The following is a 23498-nucleotide window of genomic DNA, read 5'->3' as shown; positions in this document are numbered from 1 at the left end:
AATTTTGAAAGACTACAGTATATGTAATAATTATATCTACAATTGCATTGTTTACCTTAGTCAACAGCTGCGGCTCCCTTCCGTACTCGGTGGAGGCCTGGAGGCTGCTGTTGTGTGCATAGTGAATTACCTTCAGGTTGTTCTCCCCCCATTCCTGGTACCCGTCAAGGGACTTGCCCATGGCGGTCTTGAGGGTCTGGTTGGTCCATTCACCAAACCTGGAGGAGGGGGCTAGAAAAGCGATATCTATTGACACTGTAAGATATTGAAATATGTTTGATTATGTACCATGGAAAAACAAAAACAAATTGTAAAAAATTAATTTAAAAAACCATTAGTGATAGAATATAACCTATAACATCCGTACCATGTTCAAGCGCTCATGACCTTTAGTCACTCAAGAGGACCTCAGGAGAACCGTGGGTGTTGAAGATGTCCATCATCGCCTTGGAGGTGGCCTCTCCAGTCTCGTCCTTGATGGGTATCATACAAAAAAATACATTTTGGGTTCCAAGCACCCTTTTTGATGGGCTACCGAAGGGAATTTAAGGTTAAACACGTTCTCTTCTTTTACTGAATGGGTACCACCCACTTGGTAAAGTGATCGTTCTCCGTCAGACACCAGCTGTTGACATTCCTTGATTTTGTGAAGGGTCAAATGAGGTCCACCCCTAACACTTAAAGTGTTAGAGGGAAGATTACTTTAATCTTACATTAATCGGTGTCATCCAGTATGCAGATTTTCATATTTGTAAGGATACTGACATACACATTCTATAATATTGAACTCTGCTGTGGTCGAATAAAGCAACCATTACAAAACAACTTATCAGGGCAAAATTTGAATTGGGAGACTACACCGATCAAGTGCCATGGTGAAACAACTTTGATGGGCTTCAACTCCGGGGCCACAGTCTTTACACTTTCAAACTTCTAGCAGGTTAGACAGGGTACTGACCTTTAAGCAAAAAGTGACAAATTGAGACATTGTGTGCTCTCTGATATGACACTCATTGAAATCATAATAATTTAATATATGACAGAGATTGATAAACAATGAGATTGATAAACAAAAGCTTATTTCACTTGCCCAGCTGTCCACCCCCTTGACAATTCCCCATGAGAAGAAGCGTAGGTTGATTTTGGCAATCATGGGCTTCCCTCCGAAGTAGCCAGCATGCATCTCGGTCAGCACGGCCTCCTTCTCCTCCTTAGTAAAAATCACCATCCTGTGTGGCTGGCCATCCTTCCCCCGTAGGTAGGTACGTGTGGTTGCCTAACAAGTTGGAATAGACGAGTTGTTGAAATACCCAAGTCTAAGTACATTTGCACTGCTATGGCACTTTTTGGTAAGGGGACACTATTTGGCATGACAGATGAGGGGGGGGTAAGGGCACCTGGGCACGTGCCCTGCGTGCCCGGTTGGTATTCGGCCGTTATTAATACAAGTTTAGATAGCTGGCTAGACTAACTTAACAGTATAACAATTGTTAGCTGACATGGCTAATTGAGTGACTGTCAGTGACTGACATAAGAAGATAAAAACTGTTGATGCACAACAACCTTTCTAAATTGCACCTTGAGTATCTTACTATTCTAACTCACAACAGTAAATTGAGACTCTGACTGAGTTCCAAAAAAAGTATTATGCTCAGGTAAAACAATTTGGCAAATCTATATTTCCAAGTCATATTCTTGAAGATCAAGCGGTATTGCTTTAATTGGAATGACTAGAAATCTGACAGACTTTGGTTTTTAACGTAACGACATAGCCTATAGAAGCCTACATAACCAACCCATAAAGTAAAATGCAACATCCATTACAGGCGAGCTATGTAAACTCTAATATTGATTTGTCCTGCAATAGATGTCGTTCAATTGGTAATATTAATTTTGCCTTCTTCTAATGCCTCTTAAAGGGAAAGTCATCTAAAAGTAACTGAAAGTAATCCGATTACGTTACTGAGTTTGGGCATAAAACAATGTTATGTTACTGATTACAATTTTGGAAGGGTAACTAATTACTGTAACAGACTACAACCTACCCAACCCTGCTTACTATCTCATAACCGGTAATCAGATGTATTTATTTTTGCTTGCAGGGATGAGCTTCCATACTGATCTAACTCGGTTGGATAGGACTAAGGTTGGTTTTATATTACGACTCCTTGTATTCTATCAAATAGCGTATTGCTTATTCAGGGATTTTTTTGTTCTTGAATGTAGGTCTCAAGGATTAGAATTTGATGAACACTATCACATAGGCTATAATATTTTCCTAACATGCATGTTTTTCAAATCAGATGACTGAAAATGTATACATTTCAAATTCAAATATCATAGATGACCGCCTCCCCAGGTGGCTGGTGTGGAAATATGCGCAGAGGAAATGATGTGGTAATGGTCCTCTTATTACAGTGAGTTGCAGGCTACTTCCTCCTAGGATTTGCCGTAGCCTAGCTCTGCTACATGAAATATCCGCCTAGGGGTTATTACCGTTCGTATATGGAGTGAAGAACACCAAAGCTTATGGAACTCTGGCGAAGTTACTGACCGCAATTTTGCGTTACTTTGGATTATGAACATTCGTTGTATTGTAACATAGTATCGAAGCCGAAGTAGGGCAATGTCGGCTGAAACCGGAGTCTTGCATTTAAGAAACCAAACAAATAGGCTCTTGTCGGTGAATTTTCGGGATATAGCATAATAGCCTGACTTGTGCAGTAAGCACATTGTAGGTTACGTCTGTGCGTCCTCAAATCACTTCGTAAGTTTTACATGCAAGGTAAGTTGTTTTGGTTTGTTTATATATTTTATTAGGAATGTCTGGCTACCTGTAGGCTAGAGTCCTATGCGCAGCCTATACTTTGGACTTGCGGGGACCCTAAAGAGTACAAATGTAGCCCACTATCACAGTAGTTTTTTCGCTCAATAAGGCAGTGAGTGGCACATTCCGTCTCTCACAAGCTTTAGGTCAACCAGATAAGGTTAATTTATCTATTTGAAATATTAGCTCTATTATTTAGGTCACTTTTTTTCAATCTGGAGAAACAAGAAACAATACATAAAACGACTGTTGTGGAGGAAAACATTTGTGTTACTATTTACATAAACCTAGACAGGATCAACGTTACCACAAACACCAACTCAAACTCCCCTTGACTCAAGTATGTCAAGATATAGGCTAGATTTGGGTATTTGTTTGGCGGCGATTTTTGATGCTCAGGGGTTCCAGTCAGTCGTAGGCTCAATTGCGTCAAATTTTCTTTCACTTTGTTGGTGTGCCTTTTGTCATGTAGACTTTGTTGGGAGCATCAGTCCTTGATCGTGTGTTTCCATCAAGCCCACGCTGGGCAATAAGCACCACAATGGTCCTGTAGCCAGAGTGGGGGAAGAACTCTAAATATTTAACGAGATTGGGGCACACATTGAAGACTCCCTGAAAGTGTGCTGTCTGTGCACACAAAGTGAACTAACTAATTACTTTTGGCCTCACTTTGGCTACATTACATAATATGAACACTTTTTTTTTTATACAGCATGTACTTATTAAATATTTGTTCATTACGTTTTGCACGAGTATGTTTTAAGACAAACCCTATCACAGAAATGAGGTGCTGAAAAAAAATGTGATCAAATGATCATGCGGCAAAGATTTAAAAGGCATTTCCTTGGCAAAGTAAGCAGACTGGTGCGTCTGAATCTGGTGCATATTTAATTTGAAAGGTATATGGATTTTTGTTTAACACTTACAGGTCATTGGTGTCATAATTTAGAGATCCTGCTCTTCTCAATGAACTTCTCTCAGGTTATACACACACACACACACACACACAGTCAGTTATTGGCTGTGAATGTCAATCTTAATATTAGCAGTTGTCCCTTACTCCCTTCTAATTGATGAAACAAATCATCTCCTTACATCCCATGGGCATCAGTGTCTCTCCAGTGTGTCATAAAGTCTCCAAGGTTAGCCTCCATGCTAAAATGAGTCAAGAGGTCATGATGATGATGTGTAAATTCTCTGCTATCTGAGTCATCGGGTTACAGCTGCGACTACTATGTGAGATCATCGTAATGTGTCGAGGCAGGTAGAACCTTGAAAATAGTATCTTTGAAGCTGATGATTGACTGCCCTACTGTTGCCATTGTCACACATGTGCACGATATGTGTATTGGCAGGTGAATTTGGTCATGGAATAGACTTCTAGACAGCTTGGAATACACAAATGAGTGTTCGGTCACTGGTCATTTCTTTGGTTGGAATCAATATTGAAGGGAATCTATCTCAGTCTATGAAACAATGCTATAAATGGTGCCTATAACTGATAGAAATGTCTTTTGAGGAACGTTGTTAATAATAGTTTGTACCTACTAATGGATCTGTGTGAGTGGTTGGTGAACTGGAGTGTCTAAGGTTAGTTGATTCCTGGAGTCTGCTGATCGCGGTTAGATAGCGCGACGTCAGTCAGTCTGGACGGAGACAGGGCTCCCACTCTATTCAGTTGAGGTGAAAGGTCCGTCTGACTTGTTCGTGCCTGCTCACCCATAACGTCCTGATAAGCTCTCTTTCTCCAGTGTCCCTCCTGACAATGTAATCATTGTGCTTCGGGCCAATGACACTAGTGGATGTTGTGGAAATCTATTGTAGACAACTCAGAGCGTTTGCGCTCCTTTCTTCCATAAAGATGTCAAGTTAATTTCAAGTAGCGGTCAAAGCAATGTTATCTTGCGTATGTGATTCTGGATATGACCATGTTCCGTTTGACGCTCCTTAATGTTCTTTTCAAAACTTTCTTTGACTTATGGAGTATTATCTGCGAATCTCTAAAGGCTATTTGATTCATGCACCCATCACCTACTGGGGTATTATAATGGCGTACAGCAACCAGAAATGCTCTATTCTGATGTTTTTGTTAAAGTCCATTTCAACGCCAAGTGTTCATGTTTGGTTAGTGGGTTCAACATAGTTTCTGATTCATCATACTATAATGTCAATTGTTTTTAACAGACGGTTTCTAATCTCTCCCATAGACACGATCAAAGTAATTATTCCCACATAACATGATATCCACTTCCATTGGAGCAGATAGGCTGGCCTTTCCTCAGCAGATCCGTTCCGCAGCTGTTCTTTCAGAGCACCACAAAGTGTATAATTTGCCCACTGAGGCCTGAACATTTCAGAAAGCAGAGGCGCGAGAGAGAGAAAGAAAGAGCGCGATGGAAAGAATAGTCCTCCGACAGCAATCATTTCTCTGTGCACAGTAATTTGGCTGTCAGAAACAGCTGGCAGTATGGGCTGAGACAATAGCAGAGCAGGGGGAGAAGAGAAGAGCTTGCCTTGCTCGGAGACAGAGCGAGGGAGCCCTGGTTGGCCTGCTGGAGGATCAGGTTACACACACGCTGTCATTAACAGCAGACTGTGCCATGCACAGAGATGCAGTGCTTCAAGTCTGAGCAGGAATCTGGGGCTGGCTCAGGCGTGGTGGTGTAAGTGCCTCCGTCTCAAACCAGCCTGGGAGTGAGAGAGAAGAGGTTGTCTGAGAGAGAGCGGAGGGACGGAGGAAGAGCGAGGGAGGCGGGACTTGGCGGAGACTCCGACGACAGACGAGCGATCTCCTATAGTCGCGCTGTGACGCCGGCGCGTTTTTGGATTCCAACCCATTTTAAACATTGTGCGTTTGAGCTACAGACTGCTGGGTTGTTGCATTGGATTCGTTTATTTCTTCTGCATCCACTAATACCAACCATTAGTTAACGGGGGCTGAGCTAGAGCTGCGTTTTGCTCTCCGACGCTTACACGCTACAAGAGAGTCGCCAGAAGGTAGGAAGTTCTACATAGAAGATCATATGAAATCCCAGGACATAGTGCCTTAGACTACTGCAATGTGCTCGCATAGTTGCTGTCAAACTCCACACAGTTGTCAGTGACTACTTGGATATTCATTTCTCACTGAGCAAACAATTTCTGTACTTACAGCATTCTTATAAATTCATTTTTTTTATCTGGTTTTTGCTTGGTGGAGTTTTTTAATTTTTTTTATTGACATTTGTCAATAAAACTCACGAGTTCAACTGTTTTATTTCAAATCATTTTGTTTTCCTCGTATCCCTGGTTGTCCTGAAAAGCAAATGGCAAAACAGTTATTTGCGAGGCTAAATATGAGGGCAGAGAAAGCCGATGAATGAAAGTAGTGAATTTGAGCTTTTTCACTGTGAGATTTCCTGAGACTGATAAGGTTTTAAGGACCCATCAGCTGTGAGGTTGGCACTCTTGACCTTATGTGGTGCACACTGACATGCGAGTAAATTGTACTTTTAGTTTTCTGTCTGGATTAGAGTTGGACCTGGCAGTTGTGGATGGGGGGGGGGGGGGATGCGGAGGAACACAGCATGTTTGTGGCATTGCTTGTTCTCTTACCCCCCCCCTATTTCCCACTGCTTTTTAAGACGGTGTTATTTTTAGTCAAAATCCTTGAGCCTTTAATAATCATAAGCCCTGTGCAGCCACAACATATCAGGATGAGTGCAGCCTCGTCGTCTGGGGCCTAGCTGGCTCTGCAGCCTCGGCTTGATGCTAGACAGGAAGTCAGACAGCGGCTGTGCCCCAGACAGACTTTGGTCCTACTTGTGTGTGTGTGTGTGTGTGTGTGTGTGTGTCTGCTTCCAGGATCTCCTTTGGTGGCTCTCCAGTGGGTTATTGATTTCAAGTTCTATTCTCTCTGCAAATGTGAGTGAAAGGCAAATCGAGAGGAGACTGGAGTCTGCTGTCTACGCAGACTAAAGCAGACACCGATACGCAGTGTTCCTGGCCTCTCTCTCTCCCTCTCCCACTACCCCGAGACTGCACTGGAGACCATCTGCAATACACATTTTATGAGCTCTTCACTCGCTTCAGAGCTCTTATCGCTCAGCTGTTAGGGGGAAAGTTATGGCTCTCTTTGGTTCTTCTGCCTTTCCCCATTCCTGGGCTTTGAAGTGGATGTAGTTTACGAGTAGAATTAAACAATGATCAATTCCCTATTTTTAGCAGTGACATCTGTTTGATCGATCCCTTGATTTGTGTGATTTGTACATTCATTTGGTTTATTGAATTATTCCCTCAATTAGACAATTTTAAGGATTCCCTTATTTAACTCAAGTCTGTTTGGAAAGTTAAAATGAGCAGTGTTAGAGATGTGGGGCATGTACGGTTTTGTGTGATGTAATAAGCTGATAGTGAAGAGATACAAAGGTGCCATTTTTGGCATGCCGTGTCAATGCTCAAAACATTTAGAATTGATCTGCTAGGATTTGTTTATCTGCCAGCAGATACCCATAGACTTAGTCATTGCGCTAGTGCTAGTTAGCATTGGCTCGCTAAACTATCTCAAACTTACTTTCATACTGGACACAGAGACATAAGAAATGGTATCTGTGAGTTCTTTTGACTCTGGGGAAGTAGATAAAGGGCCTCATTGCAAAAAATCCCGAAGTATCCCTTGAAGACTAACATTAGTGAAACCCTCGCTAATATCAAACATATGTGCGTCTGTGGTGTGTTGCAGTTCTTGGACTTCCTTTCCAATTTTGTGATGCTGTTATTTGTTCTCTCTCCATGGCTTTGTAATGAAGCTAGTTAACACCTGAGGATTGAGGCAGAACAGGAGATTTCTACACATTTAGAAATAGCCCAAAATCTGTCGCCTATTACCGCTGTTCTCAAGGACATTATGTGAAACTTTTGTGTGCTCCTATGCTTCAAGATCAATGAGAGCAGATGGACTACAACAAGACGTTCCTCTGTAATTGAAGGAACAATTGAATGGGAGTTGGTCCCACTCCTACGAAGAATTCTCACTCAGGAATATACAACAAACCCAGGTCATAATGCTTCCATTGACAGGAGGGTGTGACTGTGATGGTCCAGTAGTGCTGTGTGGGAAGCCTCAATCTGACAGGTAGACACGCAGGACGGGAGTGGGAGTGGGGGCGATGTGTGTGTGTGGCCGGGGGGGCTGATCTTGTTAAGCCCACTCTGAATGGCAAAGCTCACTCTGCCATAGGACATCAATTCAATAGTAGCTTATTGGAATTCTGTGCTTGGTGAGGTTGCCTATGATTCTTCTTCTCATTTCTACCGTACATTGTGGGCTTCGAGGGCGAAACTACAGTATCTCTGGATATTTGTCCGGGAGTCCAATGTGACCAATCGGGTCTGACGGTGGAGAAGAGGTGGAACAAGAGTCTGTGTGATAAAAATCAAGGTGGTCTTGGAGAGCTGTGTCCCTGCAGCACACTGAACTTCATCAGTGGGTCATTCAGAGGGAGAGTGTTTGTGCATTCCACTTCCTGCAAACATTGCTAAAGGTCATAGAGACGGTGTTTGAATTGGCCCTGTCGAGTGTTGTGATGGTGGTCCATACAGAGAAATGTGCGGTGCCATGGTGACTGCTGCCGGTCGCAGTATACTCTGTCTATCAATATGCTGACTTCTTGTCTTGAATGTCTTCATCGTGGTGCTTGAATAATTGCCCTTGATAGCACAAAGCACATTTTTTTTAGTTTTTTTTGTTCAGGAATTCACTTGATGCTTGGGGTTTTAGTACATTTTTAGAGCTTCTGTGATTGTGCAATCGTACATTTTCCATTTCTTGCTTTCAAGTCTCACCTGTACAAACTGTCAGCGGTTGAGGCTGAATGCGACAGGGTTATGTTTTGTTCAGATCCTTTGCTGTATTCAATGGGATCAAACCCGCAGACATCTCCTCAATCCAATGTAATTTCAAAGTAAACAAGGTTGTTTTGACCATGTCATTCGTCCCTGCCAACATCGTTCATTCTACTCAGTGAGGAATGGATCATCTGAGACTAAGGAGAAACAAAATGGCCGTTCAAGTCTGACCATTTTCAGGAGGGTCTCTCTGGTCGTTGTCGAAGCCAGAGTGATGGTAAAAAAAAAAGTACTGCTGAAAGAGAAGACATCTTTTGTCTCAGATTACAAGGGATACACACGGGGGCATGGGTATTATATCAGAAATGACCCTTTCCTGCACTGAACCAAACCTGCTGCACTCACCTCTTACCAGGAAAGGAGTGTCAGTACTGTGAGTTTACAAGAAAAGGCCCATTTGCATTTGATGACATTCCTTACATTGTGAGAGAGTCTGCTGTTGAGTGAAGCCCTGGAGAGAAAAAGGAGAGAGAGCGAGAGAGAGCCCAGGCAGGGCTACGGCAGGGTCAGAATGGGCCACTGTAGGGTCCTGGGGGCCACGGAGGGCTGCCTGTGGGCTTTTAATCTCCCATTTGATGAGGCCCCTAGCAAGGGTGGAGGAGGATTTCCATAGCTTAATGAATGTTTTCTTCCAATGAGCAGATTTAGTGTGATTATGGCAACCTCCAGTTGTTAGCTGTCTTGCGTGCCGTAATTAATTAACGTAGCAGAGTTGTTTACGGCCCTGGAATTCTTTCGACTGTTTAGCTTTTACAGAGCTCTCTGTCTCCCTCTGTGGATTGTTCATTTTCTTTTGTTTGCATTTTTTTTAAATTGTAGGATGACACATTCTTCTAAATGGAAGTGCAAATGCTGCATGAATATGCAAGCCCCCCTCCCAAAAAACATCACACAAAACCGATGATTAATCATTGGATGAGTTAAACAGCAGTGCCTGGGTAAGACAGAAGTTGTCCTTGCTCTTGATTTTAAGCACTGCACTTAAACTTAAGTGGGGCATTTCACTGCTGTTCAATTGGAAGCAAGGCCATTTTCCTTGCCTTCCCATGCTCCTAGTACACTATAATAAAAAAAACACTAACATCTAATTTGTTGGTTGAAATTGGCACATTTTTTTCCAATTTGAATTGTTTTTAGTTTTGTATATGGCATATATGCAATCTGTTGTGCAGTTATGAGATACTCCTGTTTCTCATATAGCCTATAGTATTTCTATTTGTCGTACGCCACGCCTATCTTTAACTCTGACTATTCTCAGCTCTCTCTGTGGAGTTTCCAGACAGGTCTAGTGAACAACCGAATAAACACTGCAAATCTATGTCTGCTTTACTTTGTTCACTCTGATGCACTTGGCTGTTTGGCTGTGAGCAGCGATTGGTGGCGTGTTTGATTCAATGTGCTGTGTGAGTCTGCTGTGTAAATGCAAGGTGAGCTCGCAGGGGGCTAGTTTGCCCCCAGCGCTGTCTGTGTCACACCCATATCTACCTCGGAGCGGGCCATCTGCGTGTTCCTGGTGTCACGCTCCTCTCTGAGTGGGATGGGGACATGTGAGGGGAGGCATGGGCCCCGGAGCAGGCCAAGACTGGGTCAGCTGTGCCTTGCTCTGCCCAGCTCTCCCTGTGGATCCTCTGGGGCTATTTGTGCCATGGTAACTATGCCAGCGCCAGCTCAGACACAGATTCCACCTCCTGTCTCCCAGCTCGGCAGCCTGATGACTCAGCAGCTCCTGCAGGGCTCCCAGGCCCAAGCAACACACACACACACACACACACACACACACACACACACACACACACACACACACACACACACACACACACACTCTCAATCACTCACTCAATATACTGTTATACAATGCATCGCACCAATCGTTACCTGAGCTAATCACAACCGACCAAACAAACATATGATGGAGTCATGATGGTTGGGTAAAAGGGGATGAATCCAACTATCTGGTGTATGCATGTGACTCGACAGTCAACACCGAAATGTTCATCTTGATGCAAATGTAGGGTTTTGAAAAGGAGCAGGGACTTTGAATCGTTTGAGAGAGAAGGAAGACTGCATGAAACTTGATTATTTTCTCGAGCTGCCTTGACCACAACTTGGCCACATTTTTGTTTAGTCCCACTTGGTCCTCAAAGACAACATCTCAGCAAAGCCTTTCCACTGCCAACACCCACCCCTTCCAATCCCCTGCTTATGTACTTTATAGGGCGCTCTGTATTTGATCTCCCCTCTTGTGTTTTTTATCCTTCCCTTGGTCGACTATTACAGTGATACTAGATTCTATCCCAAGATACAGAAAATGGCAGGCGGGGGGGGGGGGGGCAGCACACCCCTGTCAGGATGTCGGCTCTGTTAACTCATTGCAACTAAGAGACTGCCAGAGATTTCAATATGCAGGGACAGAGGGAGCACAAGCACACAACTCCCAAAAATGTACTGCTCTTTCTGTTTTGCTCAATGTGTTCTGCAGATGTTGCTGGCCTCGTTTGTCTCCAACTTGCGGTCTAATATCAGGAGGAGCACATCTTAATCCCTCAGCCAAACTACTGCATCAGATCTGTCTGACTCTGCCTTGCCGAACCCAACTTGTTAATCTATCATCCGGCATTGGTGCAAGCTCAAGATGGCGGTAGGGTTTTTGCCTTTGATATGGTTCAAAAGCTAGGCTATCCTCTCTCAAATTGGGTTGCGTTCTTGTCTTTGTGCGGAGGCAGACTGCAGACGGTGACATTTTTTGTAAAAGATACCAAATGAAACACCCCATTTTTAGTTAAAGGCTAGAGGCAGATTAAGTGGAAGTGGCTGAGATGCATCGGGCAGATAATTGAGGTGATATATTAAGTGCCTGGAGGGACACATCCTGAATCACGGTGTTGGGGAGATCTGTGTCATTTTATGCCATCCCTGTCTGCTTCTGCACCCATGGTGTTTGTTGCAAAAATCTGGTAGTTACCCAAAATCAGGGGGGAACACCATAGTGCCCACGAAGCTCATCACTAAGCTAAGGACTCTGGGACTAAACACCTTCCAACAACCTCTTCCTCAATGTGAGCAAGACTAAGGAGCTGATTGTGGACTATAGGAAAAGGCGGGCCGAACAGGCCCCCATTAACATTGACTGGGCTGTAGTGGAGCGGGTCGAGTGTTTCAAGTTCCTTGGTGTCCACATCAACGAACTATCATGGTCCAAACATACCAAGACAGTTGTGAAGAGGGCACGACAAAACCTTTTCCACCTCAGGAGACTGAAAAGATTTGGCATGTGTCCCCAGATCATCAGAAGGTTCTACATCTGCACCATCGAGATCATCCTGACCGGCTGCATCACCGCCTGGTATGGCAACTGCTTGGCATCTGACCGTAAGGCACTACAGAGGGTAGTGCGAACGGCCCAGTACATCACTGGGGCCAAGATTCCTGCCATCCAGGACCTGTATAATAGGTGGTGTCAGAGGAATGCCCATACAATTGTCAGACTCCAGTCACCCAATAGACTTTTCTCTGCTACCAAACGGCAAGCGGTACCGGATCGCCAAGACTAGGACCAAGAGGCTCCTCAACAGTTTCCACCCCTAAGCCATAAGACTGCTGAACCAATAATAAAATCGCCAGTGGCGATTTCCCACATCCCTTTTGTACACTGATGCTACTCGCTGTTTATTATCTATGCATAGTCACTTCACCCCCACCTACATATACAAATGACCTCAAATAACCTGTACCCCCGCACACTGACTCTGTACCGGCGCCCCCTGTAAATAACCTCATTATTGTTCTTATTGTCTTACTTTTTTATTTTAGTCTACATGGTCAATATTTTCTTAACCAACAGTGCAGTTCAAGAGTAGTTAAGGGCTTGTAAATAGGCATTTCACGGTAAAGTCTACACCTGTTCTATTCTGTGAATGTGACAAAGTTTGATTTGAAGAAGGTGGATATCTAGATTCTTCGAACCTGGATTTTGGGACTCCCCCATTGTCCTCCCTTAAGGCCGATACAAGCTTAATTCCATTGATCTATGTGAGTGTGGGTAGAGTCTAAGTTTTGGAGCACCCTTTGGCAGCATGATACCCTCGCTGGTCCGTGCTGCCTAGATTCCCATTCACAAGGGGGCGACAGCTGGCCTTTTTTTGTTTGTCTTCTTATTTGTGGTGAAAGCAAGCAAAAGTCATCTGCCCTTGCTATATGCTGCCCGTAGTAGCTAGCTTTAGTCTGACTAAAAATGTAGCAAACTAGCTAGCCTTTTTAGCTTCCCATGTCTCCATGTGAATAATCTGATGTATAGTTGCGTAAAATATGCCCTGGCAAATATGTGTATACTTACAACATTATCCCAATTTTGGTATGCTACTTCAATGTATTCATTCCCATATCAGCTAAAAATAGAATATAATTTTTAGTCATGGAAGAGAAGAAAAAAAAGAAGCACGACTACAGCTGTTTTTACAAAATAGCATAGAATCACATAGTAATCCCTTCTAAGCAAAATACCTTGTTGGAGGATTCTAATGTTGTCTGGATTATATTTGGTTATCAGTGCAAAATGGGATGCTTATTCAATGCCAAGCTAAATCAAGACCGCAATCTTGAAGTGATTTTTGAAGTTGATTAGCTTCCCACATCTCCGTGTGAAATAATCCGATTTCTAATTGGATAAATATTATACTTGCCGGTGTAACCTAGAACATGATCACAAATTGTAATGAGGCTTGAATGTATTCACTCACATACAGTGGGGCAAAAAAGTATTTAGTCAGCCACCAATTGTGCAAGTTCTCCCACTTAAAAATATGAGAGAGGCCTGTAATTTTCATCATAGGTACACTTCAACTATGACAGACAAAATGAGGAAAAAAATCCAGAAAATCACATTGTAGGATTTTTAATGAATTTATTTGCAAATTTATGGTGGAAAATAAGTATTTGGTCACCTACAAACAGGCAAGATTTCTGGCCATCTCCCTCGGTCTGGGGCTCCACGCAAGATCTCACCCCGTGGGGTCAAAATGATCACAAGAACGGTGAGCAAAAATCCCAGAACCACACGGGGGGACCTAGTGAATGACCTGCAGAGAGCTGGGACCAAAGTAACAAAGCCTACCATCAGTAACACACTACGCCGCCAGGGACTCAAATCCTGCAGTGCCAGACGTGTCCCCCTGCTTAAGCCAGTACATGTCCAGGCCCGTCTGAAGTTTGCTAGAGAGCATTTGGATGACCCAGAAGAAGATTGGGAGAATGTCATATGGTCAGATGAAACCAAAATTGAACTTTTTGGTAAAAACTCAACTCGTTGTGTTTGGAGGACAAAGAATGCTGAGTTGCATCCAAAGAACACCATACCTACTGTGACGCATGGGGGTGGAAACATCATGTTTTGGGGCTGTTTTTCTGCAAAGGGACCAGGACGACTGATCTGTGTAATGGAAAGAATGAATGGGGCCATGTATCGTGAGATTTTTGGGGAAAACCTCCTTCCATCAGCAAGGGCATTGAAGATGAAACGTGGCTGGGTCTTTCAGCATGACAATGATCCCAAACACACCGCCCGGGCAACGAAGGAGTGGCTTCGTAAGAAGCATTTCAAGGTCCTGGAGTAAGGTCCTGAACAAGAAAACATCATTAGAAATCATTAATAAAGCTACATTATCATTTGGTTTATTGTCGCTGAAATAATATTTGGTTGCCAATGCAAAATAGACTACTTTGATGCATTCGGAAATTATTCAGACCCCTTGACTTTTCCCAGATTTTTCTACAGCCTTATTCTAAAATGGATTAAATAGTGCCCCCCTCCCTCAATCTCCACACAATACCCCATGATGACAAAGCAAAAACAGTTTTTTGCTGCCACCACCATGCTTCACTGTCGGGATGGTGCCAGGTTTTCTCCAGAGCGTCACATCGTGGTGGTTTCAATCTTCTTCAATTTAAGAATGATCCATCCTGGTCTTGGGGACCTTCAATGCTGCAGAAATGTGTTGGTACCCTTCCCCAGATCTGTGCCTCAACACAATCATGTCTCGGAGCTCTACGGACAATTCCTTCGACCTCATGGCTTGGTTTTTGCTCTGACATGCACTGTCATCTGTGGCACCTTATATAGACAGGTGTGTGCCTTTCCAAATTCTGTCCAATCAACTGAAATATACCACAGGTGGAATCCAAGTTGTATAAACATCTCAAGGATGATCAATGGAAACAGGATGCACCTGAGCTCAATTTCGAGTCTCATTAGCAAAAGGTCTGAATATTTGTGAATACAGTATTTTTTTTATACATTTGCATAAATGTCAACCTGTTTTCTCTTTGTCATTATGGAGTATTGTGTGTGGATAAATAAAAGGTAATCTATTTGAGAATAAGGCTGTAACGTAACAAGATGTGGAAAAAGTCAAGGGGTCTGAATACTTTCCGAAGGCTCTGTAGATCAGACCAAGGAACCAAGCGAGTTGGTGGTAAAAAAAAAAATAACCCGCTTCATTGCCTACACAACACTGCACCCACGGCTGCGCAAGGAATGATCAGGCACATTAAAATGTTCATGTGGCACGGGAGTATGTAGGAATTTCGGAGAGTAGTACAAGGAGCTGCCCCTTTTAGTGACAAAACGGCATGTGTCTGTACCCAGTGCTCATTTCTGGGTGGCACAATTCACCTGCCCCCCTCCCTTTCCTCCTCAGTGCCCTCCCCTACCTGGTTGTTACTAGTTAACACAGTCACAAAGTCATTATGGCTAAAGCCTGACCATTTATACCACTTTTCTTCTTAATCTGATTTCAAACCTAATCTTAACCTTAACCACATTGCTAACCTCATGCCTAACCCTAACCTTACATTTTTGTAGCCAATTTGGACTTGTGGCTGCATTATCCCCCGGTCCCTCTGCCCTCTTGTTGCCCCCTGGCCATACTTGTGTGTCCCCTGGGTGCCCCCCCCCTCGGTCGTCTTACCCCCACGCTGCTCTGCACAGAGCCCATGATTATCTTTCAGCGGCAGCCTCTGTTTTGTGCTCTGATTTTAAAAAGGAGCAACATGTGGTCTGTGTGTGAGCCGGGCCATACAGACGCCGTTGGGGTAATGCTAACATTGCGTGCTTAATCATTTATGTCTGGGAGCCGGCACAAAGGCTTTGGGGGAAACACTGGGGTATTTATCAGCGGGCAGACACAAACACTGCCAAGATAACGGTCTGCCCTGGCTTAGTATGTCATGAACACGCTGCATGGGGAATAGGTGGCGGAATTGTAGGGAGTATTTTGGCCAACGGCAACAATCTTCAAGTCTTATCAATGTGGATTTGGTACAGGAATAGTTTGGAAAACATGCGTCCTCTTTATGGGGTGTGGATGTGTTGCTATGGAGTGCGGTGGGCTCTGTTTGAATCAGTCCGACAGGTCACAGCCGAAGTCAAACGGACGTAAATGTACATTTAATGTTGCTGTGCCTAAAGATACATGCAATATTGAATGGTTAGAGGCAGCCTCTTCATTTGGAATGGTTCTATTTGGGCTCCCTGCTGTGATCATCTCGTCGTCCTCCTCGTTCTCCTCCTGCGTCTGTCTGCTCCACTCGCTGCCAAGTAGGCTGTCTCTCTCTCAGTACAGCTCAGCCAATAGGAGAGCACTAGTCGCCCAATTGCTTGCCACTCAATGCCTTGTTGCCAGGACAACAGGAAGGCATGAGACCCACTTTACTTGAGCATTTTAAACTTGGTGTTGACTCTTTACTGAAAACAAGGAAAGGTCTTTTTTTTTTCTCTCAGTAAAATTCCCCTCTGTCATGGTGCTCCTTTAGAATTAAATCCTTTACTTTCATCTCTTTCTTTCTTTTTATCCTGTCACACCATTGGTGTGAATTCATTTCAGTGGACATAACAAAGGCATTTCTACAGAAGCTGCTTGTCAATTTATCTGTGTGATGCAAATAAATGTGTTTTGTCTTGTCAGGGAATCTTCTGAGTACATAGATTGTAAGCTATCCGGCAGGTCCACGTTTAGCGAACACACTATTCCAATGGAATTTCTACCCTGTCTTCCAGGTCTACAATGTTAGACGGCGACATGTTTTTCCTGGTCTTCACACTTCTGGTTTTACCCTCCTCCAGCGTGAAAGGTGAGTTAATAAAAATGTCTGTCAAGGGCATGATTTGGCTCTCATTCTGTCCCTGTGCTGCTCTCCCTCTCCCCACGCTGTCTTGCAGCATTTTTTAACAACTGCAGTGACAGGCTCTCAGACTGAGCTCTGGGAGAACTGAGGATTTCACACTGTCACTGTCTGGCTGGCTGGGGATACTTATTATTCTGCATCATCTACTTTAGTGTAGCAGCTAAATGATAACTCTCAAATCAAAGAGAGAAGAAAACGAGGAAGGTTGAATATACCAAAGCTCCTGCACTAAGATGACCACAATATGACCATGATATTCACAATGTCGAGCAGCCACACAGTATACTGTATGCCATTTATCGATGGTTAAATGTGTTTTTCCTTTTCGGCTCTGTCCCATGTCTGACTGTGTTTCCTGTGCAGATGAGGGGAGCGTGAGCGACTACGAGTGTGCGTGCGATGGGCCGTCATGCGAGGGCGGAGACCGGTGTTTTGGTCAGCAGTGCTTCTCGGCCCTCTCCGTCCAGAACGCCATTTCCGTCCAGCAGAAGGGATGCATTGTGGGCCGGAGCGAGGAGTCCATAAGTTGCGAAAGCTCCCCATCCCATAACCCGACGGTGGAGTGCTGCCATGGCGACCTTTGCAACATGAATGTCACAGTGGCAACACCAGCGAGAGGTGACACATTTATTCTCACGGGATTCATCACGCTCATGCTTTTATCCCGCCCTCAACGTAGGCTTAGCACTAGCAATGTGCTGACTCACAAACATTTCTACTACCGATACCGACCTACCTAAGCAGCACATCACCACTTTGCACATAGATCTAGCTAATGACACATTTTACATTCAGTGTGTTCATTTGTGTGAAGGCCATTTGGGGACCTAAGTGAATAAACAACAAAACTACCAGAAAATGTGTTATATTCTCTTCAATGATTGAGAATTACAAGCGTTCGTTGATTTCTCCGATCTCCTCCTTCTTTTTTTTTCTTCTTTTTTTTAACAGATGAGGAAGCCTTGCAAGGCATTGAGTGTGTGTGTGAGGGGCGGTCGTGTGATGGCGGAGAGCGCTGTACGGGCCAGCAGTGTTTCTCCTCTGTCAAGATCAGTGACGGGTCTGTGGTTCACCAGAAGGGCTGCCTTCGGGATGACGACCAGGGGAGAGCCACCTGCGCCACCCCTCCTTCTCCCAGCCACATAGTCAAGTGTTGCCAGGGGCACCTGTGTAACCTGAACCTCACTGTGGAAGCACCAGCGAAAGGTAACCCACCACCCTGTTTTCACTGAAATCATTACTATGTATTTGAATTTTTTCATTATCTTGGCCTCACCGAAGCTTTCGCACTTTGTTTCATAATTTATTTAGATTGAATTAGTGGTACAGATATGCATTAAAGCAGCAATCAGCAGTTGAAACAATAACAGAGTACTCCCTGCCCCTTATCCCGGGTAAAAAGCTGTGGGATGGGGCACGAGAAATGTTACCACTCTCAAATTCATGGACAGCACTATAGGATGCAAGGACTGACAATCCATGGTATCATCATTATTATATTTTTGGAGGCTATAAAGTGTGTCTTTACATTTATTTGGTTTACACACAGGAAAGGTAATGTTTATATGGAGAATAACTTGCTCCTGGGTGAAGCTTGCCCTAAGTACAGATCCGCTTCCCCCATTCTTAACCATTTGTGGGGAAAATTCTAAACTGACCTAAGATCAGCGGCTAGGGGCAACTTCACCCTACTGTCTTCCTGTTACCTGTATAGAGGATAAAGTGAAGTCTGCCGGCGAGCATGAGTGTGTGTGCGAGGGGCGCTCGTGTGCCACCGGGCGGCGCTGTGTAGGCCAGCACTGCTTCTCCAGTCTGACGGTCAGCGACGGAGCCCTGGTCTCCCAGAAGGGCTGCTTCAAGGTGTACGAGCAGAGCAGGATGACCTGCAAGACGCCGCCCTCCCGCGACCAGATCGTGGAGTGCTGCCAGGGCCACCTGTGTAACCTGAATATCACCGTGGAGCTGCCTGTCATGGGTAAATAAATGCACTTGCATCCCAAATGGAACCGTACTCCCCGAGTAGTGCATGTATATAGGGAATAGGGTGCCATTTGGGATCCGCACTCAATGGCTCACATTAATTTATATGCATCCCTATTCTAATGAGAGTTCTGCGTGATGCACATTTGCATTCAAACCAAGGTTATTCATGCCAGGAAAATGAAAACATTTCTGTGCCATATGCTCTCGGTGATCTGCTGTCGCTAATGGATTCACTGACACGGTTCACAGGCAGGTGCTCCATTGATAAACCAGTGGTGACGAGGCGCTGTGATTTTCTTTGGGATATACTTTTCTTACCCATTCATTCATGATGTTCTACCAGTTTATCCTTATTGTCAGGCCAAGTGCAAACTGGACTCTATTAGGACTGTCTGTAAGGGTTAGTTCTGCCCGCGTTTAAGGTCCGAGGGAGGCTCATTCCATCCACTTGGCCATTCTCCAGCGAGGGCACCACGCCAGGGTGTGTGAAATTGTCTGCCATAGACGTTTGCTGCACGGCCATCTATTGGTTTGCTTTTCAGGGTCGGTGTGGCGGTTACACCCGGAGCACCTCTACAGCAGAGGAGGGGAGAGTCTCGAGAGAAGAGACGGACGTTTGAATATTGTTTAGTCACGGTCTACTTCCTCCTCTGTCCTCTCTGAGATTGTCAGCGTGGTTTGACACAGAGCTCTGGGGCAAAGCAGAACAGAGGACACTGAGATGCGTCCCAATTGGCACCCTATTCCCTACGGCAGTGGTTCCCACATCCGGTCCACAAGTACACCCAACAGTATACATTTTATCCCCAGACAAACACAACACATTCAACTCCAAGGGCTTGATGATTAGTTGACAAGTTGAGTCAGCTGTGCTTGTCTGGGGACACAATAAAAATGTGTACTTTTAGGGGGGTTGGGAAACACTGCCCTACGTGGTGCACTCCTTTGGACCAGGACCCAAAGGTTAGTTTACTAGGGAATAGGGTGCCATTTGGGACATAGACTGAATGCCATGTATAGCTGTGGTCACCCAACTCTGTTCTATGAACCTCAATGACTACTCTCCCATCCCCAGTAAAAAAGAGTGTGTGTGTATCCACGTTAGATATTTCAGCAAAAAAAAGAAACGTCCCTTTTTCAGGACCATGTCTTTCAAAGACACAGATCATTCATTCTTAAGGGTTTGAACACTGCGTGTTCAATGAACCATTAACAATTAATGAACATGCACCTGTGGAACAGTCATTAAGACACTAACAGCTTACAGACAGTAGGAAATTAAGGTCACAGTTATGAAAACATAGGACACTAAAGAGGCATTTCTACTGACTCTGAAAAACACCAAATGAAAGATGCCCAGGGTCCCTGCTCATCTGTGTGAACGTGCCTTAGGCATGCTGCAAGGAGGCAATAAATTGCAATGCCTGTACTGTGAGACGCCAAAGACAGTTGTACACGGAGACAGGACGGACAGCTGATCGTCCTCGCAGTGGCAGATCATGTGTAACAACACCATGATTGGTACATCTGAACATCACACCTGCGGGACAGGTACAGGATGGCAACAACTGCCCGAGTTACACCAGGAACACGCAATCCCTCCATCAGTGCTCAGACTGTCCTCAATAGGCTGAGAGAGGCTGGACTGAGGGCTTGAAGGCCTGTTGTCTGGTGAGGACCTGCCTTACTACATCACCAGCATCAACGTTGCATATGGGCACAAACCCACCGCTGCTGGACCAGACAGGACTGGCAAAAAGTGCTCTTCCCTGACGAGTCAATGTTTTGTCTCACCAGGGGTGATGATCGGATTCACGTTTATCATCGAAGGAATGAGCCTTACACTGAGGCCTGTACTCTGGAGCGGGATCGATTTGGATGCGGAGGGTCCATCATGGTTTGGGGCGGTGTGTCGCAGCATCATCGGAATGAGCTTGTTGTCATTGCAAGCAATCTCAAAGCTGTGCATTACAGGGAAGACATCCTCCTCCCTCATGTGGTACCCTTCCTGTAGGCTCATCCTGACATGACCCTCCAGCATGACAATACCACCAGCCATACTGCTCGTTCTATGTGTGATTTCCTTTAAGACAGGAATGTCAGTGTTCTGCCATGGCCAGCGAAGAGCACAGATCTCAATCCCATTGAGCATGTCTGGGACCTGTTGGATTGGAGGGTGAGAGCTAGGGCCATTCCCCCCAGAAATGTCTGGGAACTTGCAGGTGGCTTGCTGGAAGAGTGGGGTAACATCTCACAGCAAGAACTGGCAAATCTGGTGCAGTTCATTAGGAGGAGATGCACTGCAGTACTTAATGCAGCTGGTGGTCACACCAGATACTGACTATTACTTTTGACCCCCCCCCCCCCCCCCCCTTTTGTTCAGGGACACATTGTTCCATTTGAGTTAGTCACATGTCTGTGTAACTTGTTCAGTTTATGTCTCAGTTGTTGAATCTTATGTTCATACAAGTATTTACACATGTTAAGTTGGCTGAAAATCAACTCCGTTGACAGTGAGAGGACGTTTAATTTTTTGCATATACAGTTGAAGTCGGAAGTTTACGTACACTTAGGTTGGAGTCATTAAAACTAATTTTTTAACCATTCCATAAATTTCTTGTAAACAAACTATAGTTTTGGTAAGACGTTTAGGATATCTACTTTGTGCATGACACAAGTAATTTTTCCAACAATTGTTTAGACAGATTATTTCACTGTATCACAATTCCAGTGGGTCAGAAGTTTACATGCACTAAGTTGATTGTGCCTTTTTAAATAGCTTGGAAAATTCCAGAACATGATGTCATGGCTTTAGAAGCTTCTGATAGGCTAATTGACATCATTTGAGTCAATTGGAGGTGTGCCTGTGGATGTATTTCAAGGCCTACCTTCAAACTCAGTGCCTCTTTGCTTGACATCATGGGAAAATCAAAAGAAATCAGCCAAGACCTCAGAAAAAAATTGTAGACCTCCACAAGTCTGGTTCATCCTTGGGAGCAATTTCCAAATGGCTGAAGGTACCACATTCATCTGTACAAACAATAGTACCCAAGTATGAACAGCATGGGACCACGCAGCCGTCATACCGCTCAGGAAGGAGACGCGTTCTGTCTCCTAGAGATGAACGTATTTTGGTGCAAAAAGTGCAAATCAATCCCAGAACAACAGCAAAGGACCTTGTGAAGATGCTGGAGGAAATGGGTGCAAAAGTATCTATATCCACAGTAAAACGAGTCCCATATCGACATAACCTGAAAGGCCACTCAGCAAGGAAGAAGCCACTGCTGCAAAACCGCCATAAAAATAGCTAGACTACGGTTTGCAACTGCACATGGGGACAAAGATTGTACTTTTTGGACAAATGTCCTCTGGTCTGATGAAAAAAAAAAAAAATAGAACTGTTTGGCCATAATACCCATCGTTATGTTTGGAGGAAAAAGGGGGAGGCTTGCAAGCCGAAGAACACCATCCCAACTGTGAAGCACGGGGGTGCTTCGCAAAATAGATTGCATCATGAGGCACGAAAATTATGTGGATATATTGAAGCAACATCTCAAGACATCAGTCTGGAAGTTAAAGCTTGGTCGCAAATGGGTCTTCCAAATGGACGATGACCCCAAGCATCCTTCCAAAGTTGTGGCAAAATGTCTTAAGTACCACACAGTCAAGGTATTGGAGTAGCCATCACAAAGCCCTGACCTCAATCCTATACAAAATGTGTGGGTAGAACTGAAAAAACGTGTGCGTGCAAGGAGGCCTACAAACCTGACCCAGTTACACCAGCTCTGTCAGGAGGAATGGGCCAAAATTCACCCAACTTATTGTGGTAAGCTTGTGGAAGGCTACCTGAAACGTTTGACCCAAGTTAAACAATTTAAAGGCAATGCTACCATTATACTAATTGAGGCTATGTAAACTCCTGACCCACTGGGAATGTGATGAAAGAAATACATCTCTCTACTATTATTCTGACATTTTACATTCTTAAAATAAAGTATTAATGTTTACTTGGATTACATGTCAGGAATTGTGAAAAGCTGAGTGTAAATGTATTTGGCTAAGGTGTATGTAAACTTCCGACTTCAACTGTACACACACACACACATATGTGGACACCACTTCCAATTAGAATATTTTCATATTAATGCCAATGATTTTGGAATGAGTTCTTCCACACCGATCTCAACAAACCATTTCTGTATGGACCTCGCTTTGTGCATGGGTGCATTGCCATGCTGAAGCACGAAAGGACCTTCCCCAAACTTTTGCCACAAAGTTCAGGACACAGAATCGTCTAGAATGTCATTGTATGCCCTAGCGTTAAGATCTCGAACCATGTAAAACATCTGCAGACCGTTATTGTTCCTCCTTCAAACTTTACAGTTGGCACTATGCTTTGGGGCAGGTAGCATTCTCCTGGTATACCCTGATTCGTCAGTCAGACTGCCAGATGGTGAAGCATGATTCAGCACTTCAGAGAACACGTTTCCTCTGCTGTGGCGGTCACAAAATTCTGTGAGACGGTGATTTGTCAATCAAATTATTGACTCTTGATTAACAAACACATGTATTATCTCCTGGCTTCTCTTGGCTTCGATTAGCCACTGACGCATAACTTTTTGTA

At 44.3% G+C, this 23498-nt stretch overlaps 1 protein-coding gene across 2 annotated transcripts in view; it reads left to right on the top strand.

The window, feature by feature from the left end:
- Positions 1 to 2414: 2414 nt before the first annotated feature.
- LOC139397211 (activin receptor type-1-like) overlaps positions 2415 to 23498 on the top strand; it is a 32931-nt gene continuing 11847 nt past the window's right edge. The window contains exons 1-5 of one of the 2 annotated variants that reach the window (XM_071144080.1): positions 2415 to 2785; positions 16764 to 16837; positions 17255 to 17509; positions 17843 to 18097; positions 18606 to 18866. In XM_071144080.1, the coding sequence (XP_071000181.1) occupies positions 16771 to 16837; positions 17255 to 17509; positions 17843 to 18097; positions 18606 to 18866 (838 nt within the window). In that variant the 5' untranslated portion in view covers positions 2415 to 2785; positions 16764 to 16770. Of the gene's footprint in view, positions 2786 to 5398; positions 5825 to 16763; positions 16838 to 17254; positions 17510 to 17842; positions 18098 to 18605; positions 18867 to 23498 lie in introns of those variants that run through there. The other variant, XM_071144081.1, reaches the window with a different exon arrangement.

The sequence above is a fragment of the Oncorhynchus clarkii genome, chromosome 3, assembly GCF_045791955.1.
Source record: "Oncorhynchus clarkii lewisi isolate Uvic-CL-2024 chromosome 3, UVic_Ocla_1.0, whole genome shotgun sequence".
Lineage (NCBI taxonomy): Eukaryota > Metazoa > Chordata > Actinopteri > Salmoniformes > Salmonidae > Oncorhynchus > Oncorhynchus clarkii.
This window is presented reverse-complemented; position numbering and strand designations above follow the sequence as displayed.